At 39.2% G+C, this 12,514-nt stretch overlaps 1 protein-coding gene across 2 annotated transcripts; it reads left to right on the top strand.

The window, feature by feature from the left end:
* The first annotated feature begins 2,411 nt into the window (after positions 1 to 2,411).
* On the top strand, positions 2,412 to 11,851 carry LOC149845008 (uncharacterized). 2 transcript variants are annotated; one of them, XM_089997424.1, is made up of 2 exons: positions 2,412 to 4,549; positions 11,308 to 11,851. In XM_089997424.1, the coding sequence occupies exon 1, from the start codon at positions 2,478 to 2,480 to the stop codon at positions 4,512 to 4,514; it is 2,037 nt and encodes a 678-aa protein (XP_089853550.1). In that variant the 5' UTR covers positions 2,412 to 2,477; the 3' UTR covers positions 4,515 to 4,549; positions 11,308 to 11,851. The 2 variants fall into 2 exon arrangements, with proteins under 2 accessions (XP_089853550.1, XP_089853548.1); XM_089997422.1 differs by having other exon boundaries at positions 11,297 to 11,851.
* Positions 11,852 to 12,514: the final 663 nt, after the last annotated feature.

Below are 12,514 nucleotides of genomic sequence, written 5' to 3'. Positions count from 1 at the left end.
GATGCTAGTGCATGATATTCAGCTTCAGAAATCCGACTGCATTCGACATGATCAATTTGTTAAAAAACAACACTTGGATCATGTTTTTGATAAAAACAATATGATTTTTTAAGCCTTAAATATTTATGATATTTATAAAATTTTACACCATCAATTTTAAAACCTTATAAAAACCTACTTGTGCATCATAATCAAATGATGCAACAGTCCATTTTCTATAAAATCAAACATGTAAAACACATTAGTACTTACATATTCAAGAAAAACATGCAAAAGAACCATCCAAAAGCCACAAAAACAGCGATAGGCACAAATAAGTATAAGCAACTATTCTCTCTCTCTCTCTATATATATATATATATGCTTGTTTGTGTATATAAAAATATTAATATAATCATATATTTGTATTTAAATATATATTAATAATAACCCACGGACCTGACCTGCCAACCCGACCCGATTGCCACCCCTAGTTGCACCATCCTCTTTGCCCTCCAGGGTACAACTTGACAATGTGGGGCCAGTCAAGTGCAGTGTGATTGCACTTGATCGATGGGTAGCAAAACCATATCTTCTTTCAACCCCAAATGATAAGTATTTCTTAGGGAAAAAAGATCTGATACAATATGATGCACAAATATTTGTGCATTAAGCACCTGGGGAATCTCCGGGACAGGGCCTGCCAGTTGTGGGCCCAAAGGAGCAATCAAACGCTTAATGCACAAGTTTTATGCCATGTGATTGCACCCTATCCTGACTCCTGCTTAGGAAGGTCCACTTCCTGAGCCATACAGAGCAAACTTGTATTAAAACTTGCTAGAAAAACATAGTTATATAAAGCTTCTTAAAACCTCGGAAAGTCGCTTCCTAAGAAACTCGCTTCTAATAGGAAAATATCTTACATATTATATATCCAGATATGAAAATGAACTTCTTGGTATTGTAAATGTCTTAAAAGATCTGTGCTTCCTTTTTTAATGTTTATTTTATATAATAAATAATTTTCACAAAATTATTTAGTTTTTTTTAGTACAAAGAATTCAATCCATAGAAAACCTAAAGAATACAAGTTTTAATTATATTTTATTTGCCATTTTCTACTGGTTTCTACTTCTGTTTCTTAATTGCTTCATATAAAATGATCCACGAGTACTCGCTTTGGTTTGACACCATACATTATTTCTTGAGCCTCTGCTTCTTTTGCTCTAGTAACATTTAAAAAACGTGGCGATTCCTGTGGTCGAGGGGTAAGCCTTAAGAGCATAGCCACAAAAGTTTAAAACGGTAAAATCTTAGGAATAAAAAATATAAAAATTATTTTTTATAAAAAAATATAAATAAAATATATTTAAAAATACAAATCTTGAGGGTTTTCATAATAATTATTTTTTTAAATATAAATATTATAATATTTGTCGTGGTTTGAAAATCTTGCAAGAATTTGTCATTTTAAATTTTCAGGCAATTTCTCACTATATATATATATATATATTGGCCAGATTTTTATAAATGACACGTAGTAGAATAGGGAAGGTTGAGCCAGTACGGCTAGGTCTCTTTGCACCTGGAGAGGTTTTTCTGACTAAAATTAAAATAAAATAAACTAAAAAAAAAAGAGTGGATCTCGGGTCTGTGGCCGACAAGATTAGGGCATAATAAGGATCCGAGTCCGACTGACCTGATTCATAACCAGGCTTGAATCAGCCCAACCCAGCTATAATCCGGTTTGGGTCACCCCTTTTTAGGCCCCATCAATTAACAGGTTGGGCCCATGGGGCCCTACTCACTTTGCAAATGGATCAGATCCTTTTGGGGCCCGATTACCTTGTAAGGCCGTGTTCAGCCTGACCCATCACGAGACCTTCCCAAACCGGGCCTGATGTCCATTCCTAACCTAACTATGGGTAAAACCATAACATCTTAGTAGCGTTACAATGGTCTAGAGAAACACCCAAACTTCAACCAAATCCAATGAATAATCACATCTAGGGGTGTCAATGGGTTGGGTTTGACCCAGACCTGACCCGTACCAAACTCTATAAAGTTATGGTTTTTCTTATGTCCGACCTGTGTCCAAACCCGGTATCCGCACCTCAAAGTGACATCTGGGTTCAGAATCACCTGACTCGTGGCCGTTAAAACCAAAGTCCAAAAATGGGGCGGTTTTGTAATTCATGACTCTGCAATACAACTAGATCCAATGAATACCAAGACCTCAGTAACCCGACCCGTCATTCTTATCGGGCCGACCGGGTGGAACCAAGGTCTGACCCCATCGCTCCGTATCCAATCCGGACCCGGGTCGAGTCCACCCAAAGCAAAAGTCAGACCCAAAAGGGTAATTCTGTAATTTCTTACTCCACCCGCGAAAACCCAACGGAATTCTCCCTCCTCTACTCCTCTCAATGTGCTCTGCGCAACTCCAAACCCTAACCCTACCCGTACGTCGCTGGAATCCGGCCGTCCCTCGCCGGAAAATGAGCCGCACCGCCCTCCCGTTCCTCCTCCTCCTCCTCCTCGTGTTCTCTTCCTCCTCCACCTCTCAGCCGATCCTCGGCCTAGACTCCTTCTTCTCCGACCAGCTCCGCCGCGACCCGAACGCCGTCAACGACTCCTTCGTCTCCCTCCCTTCCTCCCTCCGGCGATCCCTCTCTGCGGCCTCCTTCTCCCACCTCTCCGACTACCTCTCTTTCCTCTCCGACCTCACCGTCGCCGTCCACCTCGATCTCACCCTCGTCGGCTTCTCTATATCAGCCTCCGGCGACCCTCTCGCCGGATTCCTCTCCGCGGCCCACGACACTGATGAATTCTCCGTCGTCGCCTCCACCTTCGGGCCGGTCTCCCACCGCCTCGCCGTGAAGCACCGCCTGCAGGTAGGGTTCACCCCTCCGTCGTCGCCGACGCTCGACGTCACGATCCATGATGCCATCCGCCGCTACATCGACTCGTCGCCCTCCGTCATGCGGTACCCCTCCGCTCTCCACGCTGTCCCCTTCTCCGTCGTCGATCGGATCGTCGCCGAGGACTTTGCGAAGCGGAAGCAGAAACTAGGGTACACGATCTACCTCCTGAATCTGAACCCTAGTTCGAAGCCCTACGCCTACACGGGGAGCGAGGGTGACGATTCCCCGGCGTTCTCACGGTGTCTGGGAACGGTATGGATGGCGAAGGAGAGGTATATGTGGGTGGATCTCGCCGCTGGACCAGTGAATTATGGCCCGTCAATCTCCGGCGACGGAGTTATTGCCCCAGGTGAATTCCACCCTTTGGCGGCCCTTCATGGCCGGCCGAAGTCGGAGAAGGCTTTCTACGCCGACGTGGCCTCCTTGATCTGGAGTGCCTATCGAATATTGCTTGTGCCCTCGCTCCGGATCCCTGTCTTCTTTGAGGAAACGTTGATAGTTCGTTTCATTCACGTCTTTGAATCGGAGACGAAGGATACTCGGGGCCTGGATTTTAGGACGATTGAGAGGACGTTCAATGCAGAGGCCCAGGCCGGTGGGTTGCTGTTGGGCTCTCAGAAGCTGAGCTTCGAGAGGTATGAGGTGAAGCTCTCGAGCTGTGCTGTCTGCTCTTTTGCAGTTTCAAAGGTGATGAATTCATACACTTCACGCTTCCTGTTCGATAATTACACCCTGATCGTGAACGAGTACCTCGATTCGAGGAGTTTGCACGATATCATATCAAGATCGGGAAAAGAGTTGAAGCGGTCTGCAGGGGTTCCTCTTACCGACGAAGCATTGGGCAGGATTATCCCAGTCTATGTGTTCGATCTCGACTTTGATAAACTGTTGATGCTCGATCGATACCATCAAGCCGTTGCATTCAAAGACATGGTGATTGCAGTGAGGACTCGGGGCTCGCAGAGCGTGAGCGATTACAGCTGCAATGGGCGCCACGTGATTGTTCAAGCTCGGGAACTCGAGAGGGAAATTGTGGGTTCGATTCTTCAGAGCATGTGGGGAGTCTCCCCTACCCATGTAACATGGAGTCCTCGGCATAACAGTGCCCTCATTGACTACACTTGGAGCGTTGGGCAGACCCCATTCGGCCCCTTCTCAGAGATTCAATCTCTGTCCTTCGTTCAGAAGGATGCTGCCCGGAGGAACATCCTCCTCACAACATTAAATTACACAATAACAAGCACAATCGATGTGGTGGATGCTATTGCAAGGCATGGAGGGGAGAAGATGCTTCTTAAGAAGAATAGCTATGTCGAGTTTGTGCAGAGGTGGAACGTGCTGAAGTACAAACTGGAGAGGGCAATTTCCGCGATATCCCATCTTGATTTCAATACTGCCTTGTTTTTTACAAAGTCTTCGGATCATGATCTGTATGCCATCCATACGTTGGTGTATCATGCCTCGCAAGAGCTGGAGGCTTCACTCGAATGTTTCAAGGATCCGCCATTTCCATGGGCGTCTCTTGGCATGGGCATTGTGATTTTCTCTGGTGTGTTGTATGCCTACCTCAGAAGGGATAGGATCTTTAGGAGCAAAAGGAAGCAATTTTGATGTCCGTCACACACAATGCTTCTCTTGTGACTTGGGTAAGAATTGAAATTAAAGTCAGAGATTTTGGTTGCTTTGTGAATGTACTATTATTTGCCCCATGATGTTATTTTCAAGTAGCAGATGAGATTTTGCTTTGAGCACATATTTATTTGTTTTGTTCTTGCTTTGTCTCATCAACTTTTTGTAAGACCCCGTCTTGTCTGAATGCCATGATTGTTATGCTACAGGTTGTGCTTTAGTCTATTGCCTAACTCTGGAATGCTGTTCACGATATACATTCTGCTCATAGTTCAGGAGAAGCATATTGTACTACATGCTTTAAGGGAAGTTTTTAGAGAGGGAGGGAGGGAGGGTCTCCAAGTTAGTTTTCAATACCAGGGTGTTCTTTTGCATGTTATTGAGAAGAGCATTTTTATATCTGTTCTGCTGAAATATGACAATATCATTAGAATTAGAATGTGTTTCTAACTTGCTGATTTAAGTCTTGATTTGATACTTGTTTGAGTAGTTTGAAGAAACTGGAGTTGAGGGCAGGTTGGTGAGGAATTTTCTATGAGAAAGCCTAGCATGGAACTGCAGTCAGTCGTTTTTTCTAGCACTTGCTGAAATTTGGAACCAGATGCATAGTTCAGATCCTTGAAAAGTTAACCTTGTTCAGGGGATTCTCATATCATATAGTTTCTTGCACGAGTCTGTTTGATTGTCATTAGACAGATGGTAGGACATGGGGTTCAAATGGAAGTCAGTTTGTTTTAGCTCATCTCCAGTGTGCACGTATTCAGCAAGTTTAATCTTATAAAAAGTCAGGAACCAATCGACTGAGTTGAAATTTGTTTTCTGTTTCATTAATCTTTTAAAAGTTCAATATATATATATATATATATATATATATATATATAGAGAGAGAGAGAGAGAGAGAGAGAGAGTAATGCACTTGTTAGGACCCTACAAAAAATTTACCGGTACTTTTTGCTTAATCTGAACCTATGTAATATAGGTACAGAAGGGGCCTTGTCAACATAATGCATAGTGCAACGTGGTTGCAAGTGCAAGTGTGTCACCTGACATGGCTGGGTGAAGGTCAACAATTTTGGACTTGGTCAACTTTGATCAGGTTCAAAATTTTCCAAATTTAGAAAAAAAAAATTAAAAGCTTAAAATACTTATAATTGTATAATTAAAAATATATAATATATATGTATATCACAAATATCAAACTCAGCTATCGCTCGACAAGGCAATTTCTCGCAATAATATAGGTTTAATTTATAAATCTCATGGGAATCTCAGTGGTTAAAAATTATTTAAAATATAAAAGTAGCGGTAATAAGTAAGAAAATGACATGTCTAGATAATAAAATACGCATATAACAAAAGAAATATGTAAAAGATATAAAGGAAAAACGAAAAACATATTTAAGATAAAAGAGTAAAAGTAACTAATAGTATCATGTTTTTATTGCGACATAAATTTCTGATATTTCCATAATATAGTGAGATTTTTCCTTTAATATTGTTTTAGGAATTTATAATGATATTTTCATAATATCACCAATATACGTGACTATGACATATATAAGGAAAATATCGGCTACCCACAATTGACGCTTGGTTTGTATTATTTTGACATAAAAATAGGATTTTTTTAGGGTTAAAAATTTGACACATTTTAGGTCATTGATTTTTCAATCACTAGAAAATCTAACATGCATGTTGGGGAAACATGATTCAGGGACTGGTTTCTACTAAACCAAACATATAGATCACATGTGGAGGGTCGGATGTGCAAAACGCAAATAAAAGATTTAGAAAAAGTTTTCACTAAGGCATTTTGAACCCACGAGTATAGCAAACATTTCCTCATATGTGTGTCAAAGCCTCTCTATGCATTGTAAATTTCCTTCTATATTATAATAAATCTTTGTGTTTATGTTCATATGCTTTGATGATCTTGTCATTCATCTCATAGCATAGTTTTTTATTTCTTCCCATAGTCTGTTAATGTGTTTGGTATGTTCTTCTCGTGGTGTGTTCTTCCCATAATGGTATCAGAGCCATCACAATTTTTTGAGCCATCACGATTCTTTGTCAATCTGAAAGACATTACTAGAAGCTCAAAGTCCTAAACACCGTTTTCGGTATATCCTCTTCCGTCATCCAGATTTGGTGATATCTGGCTCTTAGATCGATCTTTGTGAACACAAAACCGCCAAGTATGATCCTTCTTTCTCACCAACAAAACCAATGAGGAGTAGGGTTTGGAACTTGATCGAATTACCTCACTATCGAGCGTTTTCCTGATCAATATTTCTATGTCGTCTTTTTGTGAGTGAGCATACCAGTAAGGTCTAGCGCTCTCGAGTCCCACATTCGGAATTAGGGTGATATGATGATCTTGGGAATGTTCCGGAGGTAGAAAGGTCGGTTCCATGAACACATCCTCAAACTCTGTCAAAACTTCCTTAAGTTCGGGAGGGAGGTCTATCTCTTCTTCGTTTTTCGCTCGCTTGGACGTGTGTACTATGCATAACAAGGCTACATGAGTTGCTCTAAATTTAAAGAGCCTCCTCTGAGCCTATCTCATCTCTTCTCTTAGGCTTATGGGTCTTGAGGTGCATATTTTTTCCCATGCAAGGCCTTTCGAAGAACCATACCCTTCTCGACATTATGACTGGGAGGAGGATCCATGTATACCTCTTCATTTAAATCTCCATTTAGGAAGATATTTTTAACATCTAATTGGTATATGGGTCAGTTCCTAATAGAGGTTGTTGCAATGAGAGTCCTAAAACTAGTCATTACGAGCAATGAGGGCAAAGGTTTATTCATAATCTATACCATATTCTTGGTAATAACCTTTAACAACTAGCCTAACTTTATAACTTTCTAATGATCCGTCACTTTTGGTTTTAACTTTATATACCTACCTACATCCTATAGTCTTTTTTTCTTTAGGTAAAGATTGAATTTTCAACGTCTTAGTTTTATGGAGAGCCTCTAACTCTAAGTTCATAGCTTCTACCGACTCTTTTATGTCATTGGCTTCACTATATGTTGAGGGTTCATGATTCGAGTGAATAGATTTGAGACAAGCTCTATAATTGGGTGAAGACGAATCATAGGAAACAAACCTTTTGGAGGGTTTAGAGATGCGCCATATCTCCTAAGACTAGGTTCTTCTATCTCATGGGATTAACTATATTTATTAAGAGCACATGGAGGATTCTCACCATTATGTCGAGAGTAACATTGAAGTTCAATATCATTATTTGATTCATGAATCGGTTCAATATCAATATCATTAGAAACATCATTATCATAACCATTATCAGTTTCACTAGAATTACAATCAACAATTTTCCCATCATTATTTTATGGCAATAAATCAAACAATGCATACTCAAGATCTTTCTTAGATTCCTCAACATCAAGTCCTTTTTTATTTTCAAGAATATACTTGCAAAAATGAAAATAATTCCTTTTGGAACTAGAATTTTTGTGTTAAAAGAACCTTTTGAATTGGTGCTCAAATGTATGGGGACCGACTCCAGTTATGTCAAAGGGGGGGTTCTCTTATTATGTTACTTTTATAGATGATTATAGCAGATATATTTGGATTTGTTTCCTTAGATTCAAATCCAATGTTTTTGCATGCTTTAAAGAATTTCATAATCTAGTTAAAAATAAATTCAAAACCAATATCAAAAGTTTTCACTCCGATTTAGGGAGAGAATTTCTATCTAATGATTTTTAAAATTACTTAAAGAGTCGTGAGATTTTACATCAAAATCTTACCCAAGAACACCTCAACAAAATGGAATTGTGGAAAGAAAACATCGACGTATTATTGAAACTACTAAAACTTTGCTTATTTCAAAGGATCTTTCTAAGAAATTTTGGGTTGAAGATGCTCTCAGCGCAGTATATTTGATAAAAAGAATGCTTTCATCAACTTTGAAAAACAATTCTCCTATAGAAAAACTTCTTAATATTCGTCCGGATTTGAAAAGATTAAGAGTGTTTGGATGCAAGTGTTTTGTGCTTATTGAAAAACATGACAAACTTTCTCCCAAAGCTATCGAGTGTGTATTTGTTGGATATGCCGATAACAAAAAATGATATAGATGCTATGATTTGAAAAATGATACAAGCAAAGTTTTTCTCTTTACAATATTTTTAAAAAAAAAAAGGTGATAATTTTGATATACTTGGGTCTCCTAATCTTTTATGCCAAAGAACAAGATCCGTTTTTTTGGTATAGTTACAAAAGATTCTTTTGGTAGATAAAGAAAATTCATATAGTAGATATCTCCTTTTATATGACCTTGTTCAGTTTCCCTTATTAGAGATCCTGCACCCAACAAACCTTAGATGAGAAGGATACCCATAATCCGATATTTGAGAAACCGAAAAAATGTTTAAATTTAGTTTTGAAATTACTCTAACATTTAGGACAAAAAAAATTGAATCTTTTGTAAAATCCTTTTAGTTTTCAATCCTTTTAATATTTAAAGAGGTACCATCATTGGTGTAAACACTTAAAAATTATGAATTGGTGCAACTAATGGATAGAAGGGGCTCATTCGGTGTCATATGGAATGAGGGTCTTGAGTCTCATCCAAGAGGATGTACCGAGAGGAGAAGAGGATGACACAGTGGCGCTGGATGTCGATGTAGTGGTCCTTAGGTATTGTTGAAGTGTTTTTGCCAATTGAAAGATTGACAAGTCCTTGGGGTCGCCTCCTTTCTTGCTTGTCTCCTCTCTTTTGGAAGAGTCTTCATTCACTGAGGCCACCTTTCGCTTGAGGCACTTCGGTTTTATGTGCCCCGATTTGTTGTAATGGTGACAAATGATCTTTCTCCCTCCATTATGTTTTTTCTCAAAATGAGGAGGTTTATATGTCTTCACATTGTTGTCGGGTCTTGAAACAACAAGAACCTCCTCACTTGTTTTGCTTATGCCAAGTCTTGTCTCTTCTTGGCACATTTCGGCAAGTGCCTCACTAATTGGGGGCACGGTGGTCCTATGAAGAAGAGAGGACCTAACTTGCTTGAACTCGGGCCGAAGTCCAAATAGAAAAGAGAAAAGATTCTCCTTTTCAATTTGTTTGTCTCATCTCGATTGCTGAACCTTCCCATTTAGGTTTGAGCATAACCAATTCATCCCATAGAGGGGACACTTCTGCACCTAGGTTCCTTGGGAACACTTCCGCAAAATTCATACCAAGTCACTTGGACAAAACTTTCAAGAGACCAGAGGGGCATCTTGCTACCCTCGTTTCAGAATAGCTGAAACTCATTTCTGAAACACCAGATTGTTCATTTCTAAAAGCATAAGAAACTGGTCCCTATGAATATAGAAACCGATCCCTTGTACGAGTGAAACCAGTACCAAACCTGGTTTCGATTGTCTTGGTGGGAGTCACAGTAATTACTACATAATACTGCCTTTTTTTAATAAGGTAAATTTCAGAATATGTGATAAAAATAGGAATAAGTAAGATATTAAAATTGTAAATGTAAACTACTGTTTTACTCTTTAAGTTTCCTCCTCTTCCATCTAAAATCTAAAATCTGAACTCTACATTTAGAGATTGGTCTACATTTTTTATTTGGTTATTATCTTAAAATTTTTTGCTTTTAATATTTTGCTTTTGCATATAGCTTAAGATGTTGGACCATTGTTATAGCTATAGATGGTGAAATTGTGATATTTTGATTTTTAAAGTTAGTTTTTTTGCTCTTGTTCTTAAGACTCCGTTTATTTCAATATATATAATGCCATTAACCTTACAAGCTAAATGATGCGATTTAATTTTCAGAAACTCATATCAATCTGTTAGAACGAACCATTGTCACGAGAACCACGTACCAGAATCTCGAATCAATGTCTATCAGAAACTCTGTACTAAAACTTTTTGGAGACACCTTTCAATTAAAATGTACCGGAAACTTTTGAGGGCTTTGCGTACCCATACCTCTACCCATCTCTTGCAACTATGCTCATTTCTGTTTGAAATATTATTGATATAACTACAATATATTTGGTGGAAATTCGTCCACAAATGTGGAAGCCATGATTATATAGTGAATGAAATAAAGGGTGTTGAATCACTCGTCTGTGGATCTCAAAGATACATGGATTTTTGGCCCAGCACCTTAGGTCATGCTGATAATTCTTAGCCTTGGCACTGAAGGGAACTCAAACGGTTGAAACAGTAGGGATTCGAGATCCCTTTGTTGGAATTGCTTCCATGCAGATATCCATCCTTGGATCAAAGATCCGGTCCTTTCAAATGCCCCCAAAAGATTTTAAATTGAATAATAAAGGACTCAATTCCCTTAAAATATTGGTTCATGAGTGTTTTTTCCCCATCTGGTGTGCGCGGGTGTGCAGGAGAGAGAGAGAGAGAGAGAGAGAGAGAGAGAGAGAGAGAGAGAGAGAGAGAGAGAGAGAGGTTGTCTCCCTCTGTACACATGCAAGCAGGTTAACACATACCATAAAGAATGTTGTTGCAGTAGCCCTTGATAAAACTTTACAACTGTACAGTGTTGAAAAATAAAACCTATTCCACCATCACAAGCATGATTGGGTGAAAAGATCTATGCTTAATCATTTCCTTGCTACTTGGAAAAGAATAGCAAGACCTGGTGGGGTGGAGGTTCGTGTTTTCATTTTTTTGAAAGAGGATCTATGTATATGTTGACTGTGTTATGGACCGAGGGTCCTAAAAGATGGAAACTCCAAGAAAACCTAATATATCTTTACGTTGAACTGATAGGTAACATTCAGAATGTGAGGACCTTCATTGATATGCTTAAAGTGGAAATGGAAGTTCATTATCTGCTGGTGCCTAGCTGCTACTCCGATTGCTGCCTTCACATGTTCCGAGTGGGAAATAAAATCCTGCAGATATCATCCTCCAAATGCTGACAATGATAGCAAGGAAGCCAGATGTTTCTCTTCATAGACAGTGGAAACGTGCACCATTTGTAACAACAGTCCATTTAGTTAGTAGAGAAGCCTTATACTTGAAAAGGTTTTGAGTGTTATTACTGCTAATCATTTCAAATTACTGCGTCAACATGGTTTTCTGTTGGTCATTTTTCTTGATATTTTTGGTTTGGCCAATGATAGCTTGTGAATGTATGGAACAAGAAACTTACCCCTCAGCGTGTTATTAACCATAAGCTTGTAGAACTATGTACATGGGCAGGTCCACGGAGGTGGACTTGATAGCGCTTTGCATTTCGTTTCATTGGGAATGCACAGGTTTTTTGAAACGTGTAGAAAACCTCTAACTTTGATATTCATGGCGTTGCTCAATTGAATTTTCTATCATGGTCTTGTGCTTGAGAGGCCTTTGCATGAGTAAGAAAGAATGGGACCTTGTCATTGTTTCAACTCAGAACAAGGTATAAAGTGTTATGACTTTATAAGAGTTCAAATGAATCTGGGACCAGCAGCCAAGAGAGAAATCCTGTTAATGTCAGAATTAGTGCATGTTTGAGATTGCTTGGTTGGCTTGGACTAAGTATTGGTCAAGTTTGTTGCAGTCAAGTAAGACCATACATGCCCTATGAAAGACTCAGCTGAGCCATAGGAGGCCGATGGCACTCCCGACGTGAAGACACTAAGCCAAAGGCATATGATCCACCCACTAAGTCTTGCATAAAGCACAAGTAGATCAAGTTACGGAGGGTTCAAATGATTCAGAGCACTACTGCATTTAGTGGCGACTATTTCATTAATCTCACCTGTTGGCTCAGGAGCAACTGAGTCTGAGTCAAACTCAGTATGTTTCATTGATTTTAAGTCTTCAAAGAATGGTAAACATGAAAAGAAGCTTCCTGTCTTCAAGCGGTAGTAACAACTAAACAGACACCTAGGGCACATTTGGAAGCCAGAAAAAATTTTACAAGAAAAGAAAATTTTGCCTAGGAGAAGTTTTGATATTATAACTTTTCTAAATGAAAATTTTTCACTTGTTTGTGTAGCA

This window comes from Nuphar pumila, chromosome 2 (genome assembly GCF_984573655.1).
Source record: "Nuphar pumila chromosome 2, dmNupPumi1.hap1.1, whole genome shotgun sequence".
NCBI classification, from domain to species: domain Eukaryota; kingdom Viridiplantae; phylum Streptophyta; class Magnoliopsida; order Nymphaeales; family Nymphaeaceae; genus Nuphar; species Nuphar pumila.
This window is presented reverse-complemented; position numbering and strand designations above follow the sequence as displayed.

Coding starts and splice junctions, on each gene's coding strand:
- LOC149845008 (XM_089997424.1), top strand. CDS start 2,478: ATGAGCCGCACCGCCCTCCCGTTCCTCCTCCTCCTCCTCCTCGTGTTC.